This window comes from Arachis duranensis, chromosome 1 (assembly GCF_000817695.3).
Source record: "Arachis duranensis cultivar V14167 chromosome 1, aradu.V14167.gnm2.J7QH, whole genome shotgun sequence".
Lineage (NCBI taxonomy): Eukaryota > Viridiplantae > Streptophyta > Magnoliopsida > Fabales > Fabaceae > Arachis > Arachis duranensis.
In genome coordinates this window covers 42,719,811-42,742,259 of record NC_029772.3, presented here as the reverse complement: position 1 = coordinate 42,742,259, position 22,449 = coordinate 42,719,811, and the positions used below count along the sequence as shown (strand labels likewise).

General features: G+C 37.0%; 4 protein-coding genes across 4 annotated transcripts in view; 3 read left to right on the top strand and 1 right to left on the bottom strand.

The window, feature by feature from the left end:
• The window catches only part of LOC107487175 (uncharacterized), a 2,908-nt gene extending 2,084 nt beyond the window's left edge, over positions 1-824 (top strand). Inside the window, exon 3 of the mRNA XM_016107780.3 lies at positions 542-824. Within this exon, the coding sequence (XP_015963266.2) occupies positions 542-724 (183 nt within the window). The 3' untranslated portion in view covers positions 725-824. The remainder of the gene's footprint in view (positions 1-541) is intronic.
• A 4,744-nt stretch (positions 825-5,568) lies between these two features.
• Positions 5,569-6,057, top strand: LOC107487351 (secreted RxLR effector protein 161-like). The gene has a single exon (XM_016107969.1). It carries the CDS (start codon positions 5,569-5,571, stop codon positions 6,055-6,057), a length of 489 nt encoding a protein of 162 aa, XP_015963455.1.
• Positions 6,058-12,918: 6,861 nt separating this feature from the next.
• Positions 12,919-16,838, top strand: LOC107487166 (elongation factor G-2, chloroplastic). The gene is made up of 4 exons (XM_016107770.3): positions 12,919-13,319; positions 13,903-15,317; positions 15,705-16,217; positions 16,343-16,838. The coding sequence occupies exons 1-4, from the start codon at positions 13,073-13,075 to the stop codon at positions 16,508-16,510; spliced, it is 2,343 nt and encodes a 780-aa protein (XP_015963256.1). The 5' UTR covers positions 12,919-13,072; the 3' UTR covers positions 16,511-16,838.
• A 638-nt stretch (positions 16,839-17,476) lies between these two features.
• Positions 17,477-21,476, bottom strand: LOC107487155 (hsp70-Hsp90 organizing protein 1). The gene is made up of 7 exons (XM_016107759.3): positions 20,371-21,476; positions 19,163-19,451; positions 18,910-18,995; positions 18,591-18,814; positions 18,433-18,499; positions 17,908-17,967; positions 17,477-17,810 (listed from the first exon to the last, which is right to left on the bottom strand). The coding sequence occupies exons 1-7, from the start codon at positions 21,286-21,288 to the stop codon at positions 17,697-17,699; spliced, it is 1,758 nt and encodes a 585-aa protein (XP_015963245.1). The 5' UTR covers positions 21,289-21,476; the 3' UTR covers positions 17,477-17,696.
• Positions 21,477-22,449: the final 973 nt, after the last annotated feature.

Here is a 22,449-nt window from a genome sequence, read left to right as displayed (position 1 = left end):
TATTTTAGTGTTTATGAAGAAATTAAAAAAATGACTTTTCTCAATTAAATTTTTTTTTATTTCTCTTCTCTTTCTCTTAAAATAAGCACTTTTAGAATTAAAAATTTAAACACAAAATAATTTATTTATAAATATTTATTATTTAAATTATTTTTTAAAAATAATTTAATTAAGTTGTTTTAAGTTATTTTTCAAAAGCATTTATTGTGTGTTTCAATATGATATTTTACAGCCAGATTTTTTCAAACAAAAAAATAATCCAGACGATAATATCTGGCGCCATTTAAACTTGTTTTACGCCATAATTTTGCAACAGATTATTTTGGCATTTGCAATCCGATGGTAATATTTTGCACAACAAATTTTAGTAATAATCGTTGAATTTTTCCACGATAAATTCCACCGTAACTGGTAATTACAGTGAAAAAGTTTAGCAGTAAATCACTAATTCTGACAATCACTAATTCTGACAATAATAGTGTCATGTGTGATAAATTCGTTGTCTTTTAATTTTATATTTTCTTTTATTCTTTATGTATAGTTGGTTAGGTTCTACGGCAGACTTGGATTTAGAGAGGTGTGCCAAGTGAGTGGCTCATCAATTGGGGATATTCCACACATGCTGGTTTGGGGAGGTGTTGGTACACGGATGGATGCCAGCATTGAGGAACTCATGCTCAAATGGTGTACCAGATTCAAGAAAAATCAAAGCCCTCAATCATGACTGATCCCATTACAATTTCCTATGTTTTGAAGTTTTTTTTATGTTTTTGTACAAAGAAGGCCCTAAGGCCGAAAAATTTTTTGAAGTTTGATTTTAAATATGTATGATTTTCTTTACAATCTCGTTACTAACTAACAAGAATTATGCCAATTCCTACTAATTTTAATTGGGCTGAATTCTAAAGTCCATTTCATTTAAAAAGTCACATTTCTAATTAGTCAAGATTAATCCTAATGTCTTATATTTATTATTATAAATCTAATTTACTTAAAATTTTCATTGTCTAATTACATTTTCTGTCACTTGACCTTTAGAGCTATAGATTGTTAGTATAGTGTAAGTCAAGAGCTATTATATATAGTGCGTGTTAGTAGCTTAGTTAAGTTTATCAGGTAAAAAGGTTCACCAAATTCATTATTGTTAGTTAGTTAGAAAGGTTTTATTCTACTACAGCTGAGGTGCATTGTAGAAGGTGTATATATATGTATGTTGACTCTTCTAATAATTGAGATTTACCATTTTATCCTATCAAGTTTTATAATTGTATCTTTCTCTCTGAAGTTCTCTCTCTCGAAGGTGCTGCTACCCACACCATCGACACCTTCTAACATGGTGCTGTGAGCGTGGAGTGTGGCAAGCACTGAGATTCAGATTGAGAAAGACATAGCTTGATCTGAAATCTTGTCAATTTTGTAAGAGCTCAGTTACGGTAATGGTGATCCAAGTTCTCACTTTCTACCCTCGCCCTGCAATCTCGATCTGGATTTCAATTTCAGTCTCGAATTCAATATCGAACTGACGCTAGGGTTCGTGATTTCTTCTCAATTCGTTGATTCACACTCTCCGCTGAGGTTAGGGTTGGCATTGGGTCCGACCTCTTTCTTCCAATTCTCCATTCAACATCTCCCCTGTTTTCTTCCAATCCTTCTCCAAATTCTCAAGTATGATCTCTTCCTTCTTCTTCTGATTTCTTCTCTTCCTACAAACTCAAACGACAGAGCTTGATGAGAGTATGCTCCCTCCCACTCCCTTCAATTGTGAGGCAGCAACTCCGATCAACGAGATTGTAGGAAGAAGGTTGTTCAATCGTGATTGCTTGATGGAAGGTGTCAACGCAGAGGCGTTCATGAACTTCTTGAACCAGATCACAGCATTTCAAGCGAACCTTACCAAGAAGAACACCAAACCGCATCAAGATTCGACAAGCATTTACTACCTTTATCCATCTGAAAGTACTGGTACACCTCTTTCCACTGTTATACTTGATGGTAAAAATTATGATGACTGGAGTAGAGCTATACTTTGGGGGCTGAAGGGAAAGAACAAAGTAAGGTTTGTTGATGGTAGCCTGCCTATACCTGATAAGGATGATGAAAATTTTGAAGCATGAGATAGATGTAATACATATGTTGTGGCATGGATTAATCACTCTCTCAGTCCTGATATATCACGAAGTGTCGTCTGAAACACTGTGGCAAGTAGTTTGTGGACTGAATTGAAGCGCAGATACTGTCAAGGGGATAGATTTAGAGTGGCAGAATTACAGGAGGAGCTTTTTGCAATTAGGCAAGGAGACCTTGATGTAACATCTTATTTCACTAAGTTGAAGACTATTTGGGAAGACTTTGAAAGTTTTAGATCTATTCCTGACTGTCAATGTTCAAAAAAGTGTAGCTGTGGCCTAGGTATAATGCGACAGTATAGAATTGAGGATCAAGTAACTCGGTTTTTAAGAGGCCTAAATGAGCAGTTTTCGAATGTTAGGTCTCAGATTATGTTGTTGGATCCACTCCCTGATATGAATACTGTACTCTCCATGTTGACACAGCAGGAACGCCAATTCCTGAATAAGGACATTAATCCAGAAGTCAAAATTGCCTATGCCGCTACTCCCTCAAACACAGCAAACCCAGAAAATGGCATTTGGAAAGGGAGGGGTAGAGGCGGAAGGAGTCAAGGAGGGAGAGAAAAGGTGCAATGCTCGCATTGTGGAAAGTTGGGCACAACATTGATGTGTGTTACAAGAAACACGGCTACCCACCGAACTTCAAAGGACGCAATGCTGTAGAAGGAGTTGGAAATTTTGGAAATTTTGCAACCTCCCTAGTCACTGAGGGTGATTCAGAGAAGCTCAATGAGAAGAACCTTTCATCACGTTCTGCTCATTTGGAAAAGGTTGGGGTGACACATTGGAGTTCACTCTTGAACAAAAGCAAGCATTGCTTACTCTTCTTAACAAGAGCTTAGGAGAGCACTCCCATAACATGAACCTGATGGCATCAAAGGTTTCACCCGATATACCTCATCAAGGTAAATTGGAGCATCCAACAGTTTTTCCTCTAGGAATGGTAGGAACAATTTTGCATTTTAAAACCAGCATTAATGCATTAGATGTTTCTCCAAATAAATTCTTGTCTTGGGTAATTGATACAGGTGCTACTGACCATGTATCTTATTGCCTAAGTGATTTTCATACATATAAACAAGTAGCTCCCATAATAGTTAAGCTGCCCAATAGGGCCTGGACTACAAGCACTATCATGGGAACTATTATTTTTTCCAATGAACTTCTACTGCATAATGCTTTATACATTCTATCCTTCAACTTCAAACTAATTTCGGTTTTAAAACTGACTTCTGGATTGCATTGCCAAATGATTTTTACTGACACAAAATGTGAGATACAGGATCTGATCTCGATGAGGACGATTGGAGCATCTAAGGAGAATGGTGGTCTTTACATATTAAATGATGAGGTTTTGAAACTGCCATGTCCCAGTGCACAAATCTGTTTGGTTGTCAATAATAATCATAATAATCATAGTTTGGATCCTTGTATATGGCATTACAGGTTAGGACATTTACCCGATGATAGGCTGAAACAGATGAAGCGAGATTTCTCCTTCATCTTATTAGATAATAAAGTAGCTCCGTGCGATGCTTGCCATTTTCTTAAGCAGAAACGACTCCCTTTTCCTGTAAGTAGTTTTCAACCAACTGTACTGTTTGAACTTGTACACGTAGATATTTGGGGACCTCTTGGTGTACCTTCAAGTAGTGGTCATGGATATTTTCTCACCATTGTAGAGAATAAATCTCGATATACATGGGTGTATTTGATGAAGTTGAAATCTAAAGCATGTATTTTACTTCAGCATTTTGTAACTTTCATTCAAACTCAATTTAATAAATCAATAAAGGTCATACGGTCTGATAATGGTCCAGAATTTCGTATGAAACATTTTTTTGCTAAAACTGGAATTTTGCATCAAACTTCCTGCGTTGAGACACCTCAACAGAATGGAATAGTGGAAAAGAAGCACCAACATATCCTCAACATTAGTAGAGCTCTCCTATTTCAATCTCAAGTTCCCCACTATTTTTGGAATTTTGCTCTCAAGCATGCTGTTTTCTTGTTGAATAGAATTCCTTCAACCTTTCTTAAGAATAAACCTCCATTCCAAATTTTACATGATTCTCTCCCTGATCTAATGCACTTACAGGTGTTTGGTTGTCTTGCTTATGTCGGGACCCTCATCGCTCATCGGTCTAAATTGGATCCCCGAGCACGGAAGTGTGCATTCCTTGGATTTAGAGAGGGAACAAAAGGATATGTTCTACTTGATTTGAAATCCAAGGAAGTTTTTGTCTCAAGAAATGTTAAATTTTATGAAAATTACTTTCCTTTTGCACAAAACGAGCACAAACAAACACATACACCTGAACCTGAAAATACCATGCCACTTACACCAAGACCTGAAATGCTAGAACCAGAACAAGACCCCTTTTCATATTCCCAAACTGGAAATTGGCCAATAGTTATTGAAGATAACTCGATAAGGCCTCATGAGAACACTTGTGAGCCAAGCATAAAAAATATCCGATCAAGAGAAATTGAACATAGTACACTTAGAAATCTACAAGGGAGAAATGACCACCCACTCATTTAAAGGATTTTGTTTGTGTAAGCACCACCATTAACAATGTTGAGTCCAATCGGTCCATCAATTACAACAAAACCAGGTATCCAATTACAAATTTTGTGTCATATGATTCACTTTCTACATCGCATAAGGCATATTCACTTGCACTGACCAATGATGTTGAGCCAAAATGTTATGAAAAAGCAATCTCACAATCTTGTTGGAAAGAAGCCATCAATGCTGAGCTCAAGGCTCTAGAGTTGAATAAGACATGGAAGCTCACAACTCTACCACATGGGAAGAAGCCGATTGGAAGCAAGTGGGTTTTCAAGATAAAGCACAATCCGAATGGTTCAATAGAGAGGTATAAGGCCCGGTTAGTGGCGAAAGGATACACACAAGTGGCTGGTATCGATTATTTAGACACTTTCAGCCCAGTGGTGAAGCTGAAAACATTGAGGATTGTGTTGGCTCTAGCTGCCATGAAAGGTTGGATGCTTAAACAATTCGATGTCAATACTGCTTTCTTACATGGAAAACTCAAGGAGGAGGTATACATGAAGCCACCACAAGGCTTAGATGTTGAAGAAGGGAAAGTTTGCAAGCTAGAAAGGTTATTATATGGGCTTAAACAAGCAAGTAGGGAATGGAATCACATGCTATACTCAGTATTGGTAGAAGATGGGTACACCAAATCTGCACCCAACCACTGTTTGTTTACAAAGGGGACATAATTTGGTTTTACAGCATTGTTGGTATATGTGGACGATTTGGTGATAGCGGGCAATGATGAGAAGGAAATCAACCAAATTAAAGGAATCTTGGATGAGAAGTTCAAGATCAAAGATATAGGAGACCTCAAATTCTTCCTAGGTTGCAAGGTCTAAAAAGGGGATTGCTCTCTATCAAAGGAAGTATGTCATGGATCTTCTAAAAGAGACAAGGTTCGAAGAGTGCAAGCCTGCGGCTACACCTTTAGACTATACAGTGAAGCTGTCCAGAGAAAATGGAGAGCCATTGAAGGATCACTCGAGCTACAGAAAGCTAGTTGGGAGGCTGTTGTACTTAGCCAACACCAGACTAGATATCAGCCATGCAGTGGGGAAACTCAGTCAATTTCTGGACTGTCCGACCACCCAACATATGCAGGAAGCACATCATGTGCTCAGGTACCTGAAAGGAGCGCCGACAGCAGGGCTATTCTTCACTTCAGAGGTAAATTACAATCTGATTGGGTTCTCAGATTCAGACTGGGCAGCATGCCCAGACACAAGGAAGTCAATTTCGGCTTATTGCTTCTATCTGGGAAACTCACTCATATCATGGAAGAGCAAAAGGCAATTGACAATGGCGTCTTCATCCTCTGAGACTGAGTATCGAGCTTTGGCAAGTGCCACTCGAGAAGCATAGTAGATTAGTTACATATTAAGAGACTTGCAGGTTCCTTTTTCCAAGGCTATTAACATCTTTTGTGATAGTCAATCGGCTATATACATTGCATCCAATCCTGTTTTCCATGAGAGAACGAAACATATAGAAATAGATTGTCACGTGGTAAGAAATAAACTTCAAGAAGGACTAATTCACTTACTGCCAATTTCGACTCATGAGCAAGCGGCTGATCTGCTCACTAAGGCACTTGCACCCACAGTGTTTAGTGGGCTACGAGACAAACTTGGAATGCTAAACATATGTGCTCCTAACTTAAGGGAGGGTGTCACTTGACCTTTATGTTTAGAGCTATAGATTGTTAGTATAGTGTAAGTCAGGAGCTATTATATATAGTGCGTGTTAGTAGCTTAGTTAAGTTTATCAGGTGAAAGGCTCACCAAGTTCATTACTGTTAGTTAGTTAGAAAGGCTTTATTCTACTACAGCTGAGGTGCATTGTAGAAGGTGTATATATATGTATGTTGACTCTTCTAATAATTGAGATTCACCATTTTATCCTATCAAGTTTCATAATTGTATCTTTCTCTCTCTCAAAGGTGCTGCTACCCACACCATCAACACCTTCTAACATTTCCCATTTTATTTTTAATGGATTTGTCTTCTGTTATATGTGTTTTTTGTTTAAAACTTGTTTAAATGTATTTTTAGTGAATGTGTCTTCTATTAGAAGTGTTTTTAATAAATGTGTCTTTTGTTGGAAGTATCTTTAATGAATATATCTTTTGTTTTACACTTCTTTAAATGTGTCTTTAATAGATGTGTCTTTTATTTAAAACTTACTCGAATGTGTCTTTGGTTAGATGTGTCTTTAATGAATTTGTCTTATATTTAAAACTTGTTTGAACGTGTCTTTATTAAATGTGTCATTAATTTCATAACTAATTAACAAATCATTTCTACAATCTTGAATTATTTCTAAGCAACGTATATAAATATAGGTTACTAAATATATAATAATAATAATAATAATAATAATTCAAAATTGTAACAAGAACTAGCTTAAGGTTTTGTATATACTCTTCAGTTACAAGGCTCATACTTTATAATTCATAACTCACCACATGCGGATCTATTCAATAATTTAGAGCATATCCATCAAGGTTTGGCATAAAGTTGAATTAAAAAGATAATAATAAGATGAAAGATCTATTATCTCCATGATAGATGAGTTATATCCTAAATTAACTACCTTTCATTTATAAGAGTCAAACTAAATTGATTCATTTTCATCTTTTGACTACCAATTATACAAAAAATGAAGCATGTTCAGTTGTCCTTATCCCTCTTTCTGTTCCTGTTTGCTACTTTCTATTCTTGCACCAATTAATCAACAGCACCATTTCCAAAAGTTTCATCTACAACATCATCAAAATCATCAGCAACAATCAGACCACAAAATTCCACAAATCAACAAAACAAGAATTATCTTCATCAGCAAAAAAAGATGTTATAAACATTATCATAGTAAATGCAAAAAACCATTATTGTGATTACATATCCTCAAAATCATTTTTTATTTTCAACTTTAAAACCTTGAGATCATAAGAAAATATTGGATGTTACAAGTATTATCACAGTAAATGCAGAAAATTACTAAATCAACAAAACAAGAATAATCTTCATTAGCAACAAAAGAACACAAACCCCCAAAATCAACAAACACTGCAAATTCCACAAGGACCCACAATTTGTATATTAATGTAAGCATTAATATACAAAGTCACAACTCATAATCTCAGATAAAATTAATATATATGTGCTACAGCAAAACAAGTAAATACATCACAGATACAAAATTTGAATAGTACATAGCTGACAAAATTTTTTTCCAAATTTTCAGTAAATTATCCCTCAATGTATTCTTTAGTGTTAACAAGTTACAAAAAGATCCATCCACACAAAAAATAATGTCAGAAGCTAGAAACTAAGAATCCTAACATGAGTAAACTATACAATAGCAAACAAATAGGGAATGATTCAGAACATGCACCTGCAAATTTGTATAGAAATCAACTGAGACGAGAAAACCTAGAGAAAAAAAATACCATAAACACTAGATTAAAATCATGCTTTAACAATAAGCCAACACTTTTGCCTTGTCGTTTGAGGGAAGGAAAAGGAGGGCTGCGGTGGTGGTGGGGAAGGAGGACTGCGGTAGTGATCTACGAACCACGAGGGGAGGAGGGCTGTGGCACTGCGAATCCTGATAAGAATGGTGATGATGTGCTGGCGGGGCTACGAACCGCAACGAGGACGGTGCCGTGGTGGTCGGTGGCGCTTCGAATTGTGACGAGAAGGGCTCTGCGATGGTGGATGACACTGCGAATCGCGAGGGAGGCACTGCGGTGGTTGGAGGCAGTGCAAAATGCCAGGAAAGAAGGCACTCTCAAGGGACGACAACGACAAGAGTGTTTGAGTGGGGGTGGAGGTGCGGCGCGATGAATAAATCTGAAGAATGGCGAGTGAAGCAAGGGCGGGGGTGTGGCGCGATGGAGAACGGGGAGGCGAGGGAGAAAGAGGCAATGCCGGGGCTGAGTAAGGTGGCGTTCTCAAAGAGGCAACGTCGGCGCCAAGTTAGGAAGGACAAAAAGGAGGCACAACGCAGAGAGAGTAATGGGTGGGTGGAAGCAAAATAGAATCAGGGTAAAATTTGAATGGGATTATTCAAATTCTGATTTTTTACTAAATTCTTAATTGATATAAAAAAATTATATTTAATTATTGTTGGTAACAGTTGGCAGATTTATAAAAATTTATTTTTAATTATTCTAATAGACTAATATTATAGGTTTTCTACCTTTGAATAATGCATTGATGTTTTCTTAAGAAAGAGTTTTTGTTCTTCATCTAAAGGATTTGAATGTATTGAAAAACAATTTTAATCTAACTTAAATTCTCTTAATATCTTGAAAAAGTTAATTATTTGAATTAAGCTTGAAGACTCCTTCTCATAATTTTTAGGCTTTGAATTTGGACTTGATAAGTGACATCGAATCAACCAAGTTTAGTTCTTGAAAATTGTATGGTTTTTAAATTAATGAGTGTGCTTAACCACTTATCACAATCAATTAATCAAGGAAATAATAATTTTTTAGGATTAGAGAAATTGAATTACTGAAGAATTAGAGTTTGATTATTTATGATTTGCCATAAATACATCTTTGCATAATCAAGGTGGAGAGTAAAAAGCATTTCTAAAAGCCTTAATATCTTTGAAACCTTAACTCTTTTGAATCATATTACTTTCTGAATTATTTATGACTTACTTTTGTTTTATTCCTTGTTTTTATGCAAATTGACCTTGAAACTCTATTTTCTGATTGTCTGACTAGAATAATCAACTGACTATTGCTTGCTTAGTTCGTTGATCCTCGTGGGAATGATAACTCATTTCCGTGGTATTACTTGGTACGACTCGATGCACTTGCCATCATTTGTAGTTTTATAAAATCCGCATCATGTTTTTGGCGCCGTTGCTGGGGATTAACTATTATTAACAACTATCAATTAATTGATTACCTAAATTAGAATCTTTTATTTCTTTTTATTTATTTTTAGCTATTTACCTCACTGGGAATTTCCTTCACTGTGACGTAGGGAATTCCAATTTTTTCTCTTGTTGATTGTGTGTGTATGCAAGACAATCAAGAAGAAGAACCTCTTCTATACGACCCTGAAATTGAAAGAACTCTTTGGTGATAAAGAATGAAAGCTAAGGACTAGAGAATTGAAGAAGATATTGAAGAAGAATTAGAGAGCAACATGGCAGACAATGTCAACAACAATCTTAATGTCCCCCAACCTAGGAGGACTCTTGGGTCTTTCACTACTCTCAATCCTAGGAGTTGTGGAAATAGCATTGTCACACTTACTGTACAACAACTTTGAGTTGAAACCTCAACTTATCGTGTTTATGCAACAAAATTGTTAGTTTAATGGGAGTCCTTAAGAAGACTCCAATTTGTTCATTACTAGTTTCCTGCAATTCTGTGATGCAATAAAGACTAATAGAGTCCCCACTGATGTTTATCGGTTGTTGTTGTTCCCATTTGCTGTGAGAGACCGGCCAAGCAATGGCTTGAAACACAACCCAAGAAAAGTACAGCAACCTAGAATGATTTGTTCAACAAGTTCTTAACCAAATTCTTCCCACCTCAAAGGTTGACAAAGTTGAGAATGGACATCCAGACCTTTAGACAATTAGATAGAGAGTCTCTTTATGAAGTATGAAAAAAGTACAAGTAGATGCTGAGAAAGTGTCCTCTGGATATATTCTCAGACTGGGTGCAACTCCGAATCTTCTATGATGGGATTACCTCGACTTTAAGACAGTCATTGGATAACTCAGCTGGAGGATCTCTATATATGAAGAAGACCACTGATGAAGCCTTGGAGTTGATAGAGATAGTAGCCAATAATCAGTTTCTATATTCCTCCACCTTGGAGTGATGAAGTTGGATGCACTGGATACTCTTCTAGCACATAACAAAGTCATGTCCCAACAAATTAACATCATTACTCAGCATCTAGGAAACATGCAAGTCTCAGCAGTGAACACACAAGATATCTCCTATGACATGGGTGGAGAAGTCACTCAAGGTGAAGGTTATGATTTTGGCTAATCCTCTGAACAAGAGAATTACATGGAAAAATCTTTAAGGCCACCTCAAAATGATCCTTTTTCTAAAATTTATTATCCAAGATGGAGAAATCACGCCAACTTTGAATGGGGTAATCATGAACATAGACAAAAATAACTTCAACAATAACCCTCACCAAAATAACTTCAACCCTTATTACCAATCCTCACAACCATTCCAAATTCCTCAAAAACCTTCTCCTATTGAAATTGTCCTAGAAAAACTCTCCGACTACACCTCCACTTTTATCCAAACCACTCAAAATTTCTGCATAAAATTAAAGCTTCCATCTAAAACTTAGAAGTTCAAGTTGGTCAACTGGCCAAACAAATCGTTGAGAGACCCACAAATGACTTTTCCAATAACATAGTTTCAAATCTAAGGGAAGAGTGCAAAACTATTACTTTGAGAAGTAGAAAGATGGTGGGTAACAAAGTAACAAGCAATAACAAACAATCTGAGGAAGACAAGTCATGTGAAGAAAAAAAGGAGGTGACCACCCATCAAATGGCATATGTCTCTGCACCCCAACTTCAATTTTCTCAAGAAAAATCAACAAGAAAGGCAGAGGTGCTAGAATACAAACCAAGAATCCCATACCCTCGAAGACTCAAGGAGGAGAACAAGAAAAAGCAATACTCCGAATTCTTGAGATATTCAAGTTACTACACATCAACATTCCATTCATAGAAGTACACAAACCAATGTGATAGGTAACATCTTGGAGCGTAATGCTGGTCTCACCCCATGGAAGGTAGAACGTGTGCGTCTCGGGCCTCCACTGCTTGACAAATGCAGAGATCAATTAATTGTCAAATATAAAATTTCTCAACTCTACTGTATGTCTAAATCCAGCCTCCTTTATATAGGGCAACAGGATGGCCGGCAGCAGGAGACCCAAGGTCACACGGCGTGGCAACAATAACCGTGGTTTCTGCAATTCTCAACACATTTACTACCACATATTAATTACATCTAAACCATTAATTGTTGCTAAACATTACTAAAACTTATAATCCACATATATAGTATTTATATTAAATGTAACAGATACTTATTTATTGGACTAACATGTTAAATGGGAGTTATTTATTTTATTTATTTAACTTAACTCACAATTAGGTACCTATTTTATTTATTTAACTTAAGTAATTACAATCAATTATACAAAGTATACAATGATCCTAGGTATGCCAAAGAAACCAACGTAGATCTTCTAACTTTGTCAACTCACTATACCTACCCTATTAACTAAGTTACTAAAGACTAAACATCTAAACTTATTATTCACTAACAATAAAAAAAGGTTAAACTACTATTCTCAAAGTCTAAAGCTCCAGCTACGTGTCAAATAGCATTCAGTCTGTTAATATCTCCTTTGTAGACATATTGTCGGGTGGCCATATTTTCTGAAGGAACTCGAATTCCCGCATCTAGAAGGTCACTAATGTAAAAAAAATGGTTGTAATGCACCTAATTCCCGGATGTTGTGACTTATATACGCATGCGATCTTATCTTGGATGTTGAGCCCCATCTACGATAATTGCTCTTATTTCGGGTGCTGAGATCCTCATCACCTTTTGTGCACATCTCGGATACTTAATATCCGAATAAGTGCTTATACATATCCCGGATGCATCCAGGATGTGACTCGTCGTCACCCTATCACAGTACAGTGTCACAGTATTCGAGATATAACCATTCTGGAGTTAGCCCCTTAGCATCCGAGATACGTCTCAAAATATATTTTTTTAATTACCTCACCATTTATTCATTTTCGTAATTACCTCATTATTTATTTATTTTCGTAATTACTATATTTATTTAATTTAAATAAAAAATCCTTACTTTGACAAATTCAGTGTTCATAGAAAAAGAAGATTATTAATTTTATTTTTCTGATCCATAAGTAGTACACAAGTTTCAAATATGAACCTGAAATTCCAAATTCCCCTTGCCGGAAAGGGCGGCTAACTATGATCCACGTTGCCTGTTCTCCCCAACCATGTAAAATCACTATCAACAAGCTCAAACTATTGCAAGATAATTGCTCTTTTTATTTCCAAACTGCAGGTGATTAATCCATTAACCATTACATTCTTTTATTATTATTTATGGCGCAGCTTAATCAACAAAAATAAAATAAAATAAATGAATAATATAAATATAAGCAAATTATTATCAGAAAGGGAAAAAAAAGTGTAGCATTTGGGTGAGGTTCTCACTCGTTGCTCCTTACTGAAAACTTGAGGCCAGGGTGCCTCTCACTGTGCTGTGTGTTATCTTAAACACAGAAGAAGAGGTTGAGGAGAGGAGGAAGAAGAAGAGCAATTATGGCAGCGGAGTCAGTGAGGGTGGCGTCGTCTCTCTGCAATCTGAATGGGTCGCAGAGGAGACCGGCCATGTTGAGTCCGGTTCGGTACATGGGTGCTCGACCAAAACCCTATAACGCTTCCGCTACTTCATCTTCTCTCTCTCACTTCTTTGGGAGTTCCAGAATCAAAATCAATTCTTCTAAGCTCTACCATTTGCACCCCAAGACTCCAAGAAACTTGTCAGTTTTGGCTATGTCCGCTGATGGTATTACCTCTCTCTTCTGCCTCCTTCCCTGTTTTTTCTGAATTTTGTAAATTCTTTGAGAATTGACGTTACTGGAGTGAATGATAAGAGATTCTTTGTCATTCTATTTCAGTTCACATAATCTTTTTTTCTCTCCTTTCATATCCCTTATGAATAGCGTTAGTCTCTTTATTACATATCATGAATATAGGCTTTTGGCTCTTGAAATGAAAAAAATAAGAGAATAAACTTTCTTCGAACATACCCCTTGTTGAACAAATTGTGTGATGTGGTGTGGTTTGGTTTGGTTTAGTTCAATTTTTTGTAATGATTTTGAAAATTTGTCTACATACTTGAAATGGGATGCCATAGTTTGGTTGGGACTGGCAGGATAGTGTTTGAAGTTGTACTAGGAGGAGAGAACATTTCATTATTCACACTTAGCATTTGAATTGGACATGGTTGGTTCTTATGATTGTTCTAATGATATGGCTAAAAGTATGGTTTTTGGTTTTAATGTTTCCTATTATGCTACCTTATCCTATGAGACTATCAAGTGCTTTGCTTTCGCACATTTTTATATGATCCGTTTTTCCCTTTTCAGAGACAAAGCGTGCTGTTCCGTTAAGGGATTATCGCAATATTGGTATCATGGCTCACATTGATGCTGGCAAGACAACCACGACTGAACGAATTCTCTACTACACTGGGAGAAACTACAAGATTGGAGAGGTGCACGAGGGAACAGCTACAATGGACTGGATGGAACAGGAACAAGAAAGAGGGATTACTATTACTTCTGCTGCAACCACCACATTCTGGAATAACCATAGGATCAACATTATTGACACTCCTGGTCATGTTGACTTCACCTTAGAAGTGGAGCGTGCCCTTAGGGTGTTGGATGGAGCTATATGCTTGTTTGACAGTGTTGCTGGTGTGGAACCACAATCAGAAACGGTGTGGAGGCAGGCTGATAAATATGGGGTCCCACGAATTTGTTTTGTAAATAAGATGGATCGTCTTGGAGCCAATTTCTTCCGAACAAGAGACATGATTGTAACAAACTTGGGTGCCAAACCACTTGTAATTCAGTTACCAATTGGCTCAGAAGATAGCTTTAAGGGAGTTGTTGATCTGGTAAGGATGAAAGCTATAGTTTGGTCTGGAGAAGAGTTGGGTGCCAAGTTTGACTATGTAGATATTCCAGAAGATCTTCAAGAGTTGGCTCAGGATTACCGATCCCAGATGATAGAAACCATAGTTGAGCTGGATGATCAGGCTATGGAGAATTACCTGGAAGGAGTTGAACCAGATGAAGAAACTATAAAAAAACTAATCAGGAAGGGAACCATTGCAGCAAGTTTCGTGCCGGTGATGTGTGGCTCAGCTTTCAAAAACAAAGGGGTCCAACCTTTACTTGATGCTGTGGTGGATTATCTACCTTCCCCAATTGATTTGCCACCAATGAAGGGCAGTGATCCTGAAAACCCTGAAGTGACAATAGACAGGAAAGCAGATGACGATGAACCATTTTCTGGACTAGCTTTTAAGATCATGAGTGATCCATTTGTAGGTTCCCTCACGTTCGTCAGGGTGTATTCTGGAAAGCTTACTGCGGGCTCTTATGTACTCAATGCAAACAAGGGGAAAAAAGAGAGAATTGGCAGGCTTCTAGAAATGCATGCAAACAGCAGAGAGGATGTTAAAGTAGCTTTGACAGGTGATATTATTGCTCTTGCAGGTTTAAAAGATACTATTACAGGTGAAACGTTGTCTGACCCGGAGAATCCGGTTGTGCTTGAGCGGATGGACTTCCCCGACCCTGTTATAAAGGTTGCAATTGAACCCAAAACTAAAGCTGATGTTGACAGGATGGCTGCTGGTTTAATCAAACTTGCACAGGAAGACCCTTCTTTCCACTTCTCTAGGGACGAAGAGATTAACCAGACAGTAATTGAAGGAATGGGAGAATTACATCTCGAAATCATTGTTGATCGACTCAAAAGAGAATTTAAGGTTATATTTCTATTCCATATTTTATATTTTATAATTAATGGGCATGATTGTATTGTTATTTTATCTATATTACTTGAGAATAAAGAGAACTAAAGAGAGAAATTCCATGAAAATTATGTCTCTGACACATGACTTCTGGGTTAACAATAATCTGTGTCTGATCTAATTGAGCGTTGCTATTTCCCTTGGCATTATCGCCTTTTTCTTCTCTTCCTTTCTCCTTTGTGCAGCAGGCATACATTAAGTTTGAACAATTCTCTACTAATAGAAATTGTATATAATACTATTAATTTTTTGCCTCCTCCATTTTAACTGTATATCTTCTCCATCCAACAGTAAAAGATATACATTTCGTGAAACTTACCCCACTTTCTTTGATAAATGCAGGTTGAAGCCAATGTTGGTGCTCCCCAAGTGAACTATAGGGAAAGCATTTCCAAAGTCTCGGAAGTAAAGTATGTACACAAGAAACAGTCAGGTGGACAGGGTCAGTTTGCAGATATCACAGTTCGGTTTGAACCCATGGACCCAGGGAGTGGATATGAATTCAAGAGTGAAATAAAGGGAGGTGCTGTACCGAAAGAGTACATTCCAGGGGTCATCAAAGGATTGGAAGAGTGCATGAGCAATGGTGTTCTTGCTGGCTTCCCTGTTGTTGATGTACGTGCAGTGCTTGTGGATGGTTCTTACCACGATGTAGATTCAAGTGTGCTGGCATTCCAGCTTGCAGCAAGAGGAGCCTTCCGGGAAGGAATGAGGAAAGCCGGGCCAAGGATGCTTGAACCTATAATGAAAGTAGAAGTTGTTACTCCTGAAGAACATTTGGGTGATGTAATTGGTGATCTCAACTCAAGAAGAGGTCAGATCAACAGCTTTGGTGACAAACCAGGTGGCCTTAAGGTGTGTCAAACTTACTTAGTCTTCACATATCATGTAATTCTATTTTTCATTTTACAAGAAAAATGATTCCTTTATTGGCACTGGATTAATGCATTTATTTGGTCCTTGGGTGGTGGCAAATGCAGATTGTGGATGCTCTGGTTCCTCTTGCTGAGATGTTTCAATACGTGAGCACACTCAGAGGAATGACAAAGGGACGTGCTTCCTACACAATGCAATTAGCCATGTTCGACGTGGTTCCACAGCACATTCAGAACCAACTTGCCACAAAGGAGCAAGAAGTTGCCGCTTAGTGTATCTTTCCCTTGTTCACAAGGACATTTTTCTGTTAATGTAATTTATGTTCATTGTCCACTAGTTGGGGTTTACTTATCTTTTTGAATTTTTCTTCTCTTAATTGTAATTTTCCTTTGTCCAATGCAAGATTAGCCAGAAATTTTTCAGAAAGAAAGATAACAACACTGTTGTTCTTAGGTTGTAGAGAGCGAACTGTATTTGTTACTGGGAGAGTATGATGATGTTTGAAAGCAATTTTTGTGGGCGTGATAATCGTGATTCGTGACAGAACTCGAGAATTCAGGACATGAAATTATTACATATCCTTTATTTTTTCTAATGTTACATTTTTTGAGTAAATATGGCAAACCATTCACCATGATCTCTTGAAACTCCAGTGAACCTTAGCTTGCACCTATCATTCGGTATTGGTTGGACGAGTGCATTTTTAAAGGGAGTATAGCGATTTGTTATCAATTAGACAATTATCATTCACTGAGATTTGTTGTTAGCATTAAGGAATTTGTTTTCACCCTTACAAAATGTTAATGAGGACGGATAAGTGAAAAGCTCATAATCAGATTTTATCTGGCGATGACAAAGTTGGACTCTCATAGCAGGTTCAGGGCTCGTTGGATGACAGGACGAACAAAACTTCTGGCAAGCTTAATAGGTTCACACCTTCAGGTTCAGCGTTGTCATAATTGGCTCGGAAAAATAATCTAATACACCAATTTAGCACTTGCTTTGAACCAATTCAACAACTTTTATCTGATTCTGAGTAGATTTACCAACGGATTCAGGAAAGTTGTAAACCACTTCAAGGCGATAAACCAAAAACTGCTAAACAAACTATGTCAAGAAAACCATGCTCACTTCCGTTTGGTTCTCATTGCAAACCAAACTACGCTTGTCCACATCTATAATGAACTTATTATAAATCAATACATTTTCACCCACCTAATGTGAAGACACCGAACAAGTAAGGAATAAGAAGGATTTGTGGCTGGGATGAATTCACTGAAAACAAACCATACAATTGTTGAGAGTAGTAACTCAAAATTTTGCACAAGTAAATTGTCCGTTGATAGTTATTTTGGTCTTTACACCAAAATCCAATCTATATAAATACTAGAGTTGCCCTGGAAAATACAATTGTCAATTGTTTCCCTGCGTACATTCCATTCCTACCTTTAATCAAATTCACCTCATCTGGACAATTCCAGCACTGATCAGCTTTTGGATCTTGTTCATCACCATAGGGTTCTTCGTATGTTCCTGTGCAGCTTTAGGATTTTCCTGGAAATCAACCAATACCTACATACATCCCAACACAGAAACATTACATTGGCACGGCTGATTCATATGAAACAAGACAATATACATAATAAGCGCAATAACCAGGGAAGCGTACCTGTCTCATCACAGGGTCCTGAAGGATGTTCTGAATCTCAGGGTCCTGCATTGCCTTGGCCTGTAAAAACAGAATTAAAAATGCATTAGAGTAAGTTATATCTACAGGTATTCCAGAATGAAGGGTATATTGTAAAACTATAAAATTTAAGGGCTTTTTTTGTTTTAGAAGAAAATTTTTTGTTTTCATTTTCAATGTTTTCTGTTTTTACTATTAAAGAGAAAAAAATGAAAACAATACAATCCTGTTCGCTGCTATTGTTTCTGGATTTCACTTTTTGTTTCACAAAATACTAAAGAAAAAATACTGGAAATGAAAACAAAAGATGAAACACAAAATCAAATAGGTCCTAAGTTTCCAATAAATTGAACAGTAAAAATTAAAAAACCCCATTTTAGTATCTTTAACTGCTATTAGAGCACCAAGCAGCAGGAGCAAAGGAAAAAAAAGAAAGAATGACTCAAATGATTTATGTAATGTAAGAACTCTCGATGGATGATAGTAAATAGGAAGTAGTCAGCTAACCTGTCTTTCCTTCAACTCCTCAGGACTTAAATCTCCACGACTAGCCTTATTAATTTGTTCTACACATCTGAAATGTACATTAGATGATTAGGCATTCACATCTTATTCATTTCCATCCAAAGTAGAAATATTCAACTTATATAATAAATGTATCATACCTTCTAACACCATCAAGCAACTCCTGGTTGTTAGGGTCATGTTTCAATCCCTCCTTATATGTTTCCAATGCTTTTTCATATTCCTTCATGAAAAATTGTACTGCACCTTTCCTGTTATAACCCTTCGAGAATGTTGGATCAAGCTCAATGCACTTCTCCGCATCCTTCAAACCTTCAGGCATTGCGCCCAGTTTTGTGTAGCATGCAGCTCTGTTACTGTAAGACTGAGTGAAATGGAGCATTCCAACAGATTAGGATTTGTGTTCACTTCTAAATAAATGGGTTATCAATTTTATTCAAAGAGTATCATCCTATTTACCTTAGGATCTTTGGGATTCCTTTTTATGGCCTCTGTATAATGCTTCACAGCCTCGGGATACTTTTGCTGCTTGAAGAATTCATTACCTGCATGCCAGTGTTTCCAGTAAATGAGTGGCTAATTAAAATTTTGACCAAGTAATAAGAAGAATCAATAAAATCACCAGGATACATAGTTATGGATTATCTTCCTAAGGGCAAACATATTTGTAAGACATGGAGAACTCAAGATAGCAAACTGTAAGAGAAAATACCTTTTTCCCTCTCCTCATCGGCCAATTTCGGATCAAAATATTCTTGTTGTTCTAGTTCTTTCTTAGCTTTTTCAGCATCATTCAGTTTCTTCAGGGTGTCAGGGTTGCGGTGCTCTGTAAGTGCTTTTTGGAAAGTCTCAATGGCAGGTTCAAAATCCTTTGAGCATTTTGCTATTTTAGCCAATGCAGTTCCTTTCCTTGTCAAAGCTCTTGCTATCATCTTAAAGTCTGATCTTAGCTCCCTTCCTCTTTCCACAGCTTTGTCACAATCTTTAATACATTCTTCATACTGAGTTTAAAAAAAAAATAAAAAAAAAATGAAAAAGCATAACAATAAAAGTACTTCTCTATTATGACAGGTTGGGTATGAGGAACAAACAATGCCATTATGTCCTACAGTAAACAAAACTGCAATTCTGCAAATCCCAATTATTACCCTTCCTTATTAACAGAGATCTATTAATATATCTGTAGGCTGGATACATCAAGTCTATTTCCTTTTCTATCACCAAACCTTTAAAAGACAGTCCAACAATAAGGAGGTGTTTTATTATTTCACAGCCAAAGTATCTTGTACATAATTAAGCATGGGTATAACACTATATGGCACCAAATCCCCCATGCCTTTGGCATGAGGATTGAAAATTATCATAAAAAGGGTGCTTATTGATAATTTGTAAAAGGGTAGTAAAGCCTTCAATTCAGGCATGCTGAACTCCACATTGATTTAGGCTCAAACATGCTGTAATTAGGTGTGATTGTGATCTCCATGTAATAGATTACACTCTACATTCAACACATCTTATACTTTCTAAAGCTTCTAGTGAATAATATTCAACTACACAGCACTAACATAAACAGCAATACATAAAGCATCAACTACTAAGTGTTGTAACTTGTAGCCATCGAAAGCAAAGCTATTCACAATTGAAATTGCCCATCAAGTTAGGAACTAGGATTAAAACGAGAATCAGCTCAATTAATCCATAAGAAGCCACATGCAAGTAACATACCCTATGCATTTTCCACATTCCTACACTCTTCCCATGAATGGGCAGTGAAAGTTCATATTCAAGTATTCAACTAAAATGGCACTAAGTCTAAAACACAAGAAACTATACAATTGATGCCCATCAAGTTAGGAATCCCCAAATTAAGAACTCAACTCAATTAATCCATAAGCCAAAAGTCCAATGCAAATAAGATACCTTTGCCGTCTCCAAGTAAACCGCCGCTCGGTTTGTGAGGTATGAGATATCCTCATCATCCAACTCCATAGCCTTCGAGTAATGTTCAATCGCGATCTCAAATTGCTTCTTCTTGTAAGCAGCATTACCAGCTTCCTTCTCCTTCTGAGCGAAACTCTTCCTCTCCTTCTTCTCTTTCTCCTCCTCCGTAAAATCTGCCATCTCCGGCTCTGCCGGTTTCGAAGTCTCTTCTGCAGCAGTAGCACCTCGCTTCCTCTCCTGCGCCTGGGCCTGCGGCGGCTGAGACGAAGCTGAAGGAGTCGCCTCCGCCTCCGCCATATTTTCGTCACCGTCATCCCGCGTCTGGATCTTCACATTGAGCAAAACACCAATGGCTTGCATTACCCTCGGATCTTTCAGATAAAGATTCAAATTATTCGGGTCCTTCTGAATATCCTGCATCATCTTCACGAAATCCGGTTGCTGAAGGTAAGCCCGGGTTCCTGGGTCGGCGGTAAGCCGAGCCCACATTTCCGGCCCAGAGAACGCTTCCCCGAACGGATTGGCTGTCGGAGGACGGGCCCTCGCCGCCGCCGCCTGGGCATCTGCGAGGCCGGATTTCAAAGCGTCATTGTTGGGATCGACTTCGAGGCCTTTTCTGTAAGCCGAAACGGCGTCGTGGTGGTGGCCGAGGCCAAGGTGGGCGGCCCCGAGGCGGCTGTAGCCCTTGGGCCAGTCTGGCTTGAGGTCGACGGTTTTCTGGGCGTCATTCAAGGCATTGGAGTAGTCATGGAGGGAGGCGTACGCGGCAGATCGGTTGGAGTAGAGGACGTGGTTGTCTGGGGCGAGTGCGATGGCGTCGGAGAAGTGGCGGACGGCGGCGGAGTAGTCGCCGGAGGAAAAGGCGGCGTTTCCTTTAGCCTTGGCTTCGTTGGCCATAGAAGATTCTCGGGAATTTGGTTAATGGAAAGTGGTTGGGTTGAATCGATTGAGAAGAAGAAGAAGAAGAATGCGGAAAGAGTAGAAAAAGCAGGGGACTGTGAAGTGGGGTTTTTTTTCTAGAAGGTTCTGCTGGGATTCAGCGGAGTCAGCTACTTTGCCAACTTTGGCAAAACAGAACCTGTTAATCTTTCGACGTAATTATTTTTTGAGAAATGCTAGGAGGTCAGCAACTTTTGAGATTTATAACCATTAAATAGTCATCAATAAGGCTTTTAATGGTGTGAGATTAATGTGAGATTTCATCTAATGGCTCACTCTTTTTTTATGGTTACATGCTGGCCAGAATTTGATAAAATTGCTGGTCCCTAAACTTTTCTTTTATTTTTTATATGATAAATAAAAGGGTGTATTACCTTGGTATGAGTTAAAATGTGTGAAATTTTACAAGTGTGATACACGATACGCGTTACTTACGATTTACATAATAAAATAAATCGTTATTTACGATTTCATAAATTATATTTTTTTAAATTAAAAAATTAAAATCGTGACTAACAATTTTTTATTTTTTTGTCTTATCTGATCGTAATTCACGATTTCTATTAATTTTTTTAATTTTTTGTCTTATTTAAAATTGTTACTCACAATTTTTTTTTATCTCATATCATTCCATTACACTAAAACATCATAATATTAATGAAAAACACTGATAATAACCTAATATAAAAAAAATTAGCCTAATCTTTCTTGCTCACAAATTTTTCGATAACTAATTAGGGAATAGGGGAGGCAGACAATTAGTAGAAAAAAATTGGTTTTTATTTTTTTTGAAAAAACGTAAATTTTATGAAAAATATTTAAAATTAAATAAAAATATCTAAAACATAAATATATATGTACTTAAATAAAAATAAAAATCTAAAAAAATCATTCTAAAATGAATATCTAAAATATAATAAAAAAACATCTCAAACTTAAAAAAAATAGAAACTCTAAAATTTAATAAAAAAAGAGATATCCAAAATTATTTTTAAAAATTCAAAACCTAACAAAATGATACATTTAAAAATATTGAAAAAAAATCTAAAACTAAAAAAAGAAACATTCAAGACTATTAAAAGAATTCAAAACCTAAAAAAAAAAATCTAAAAACATATA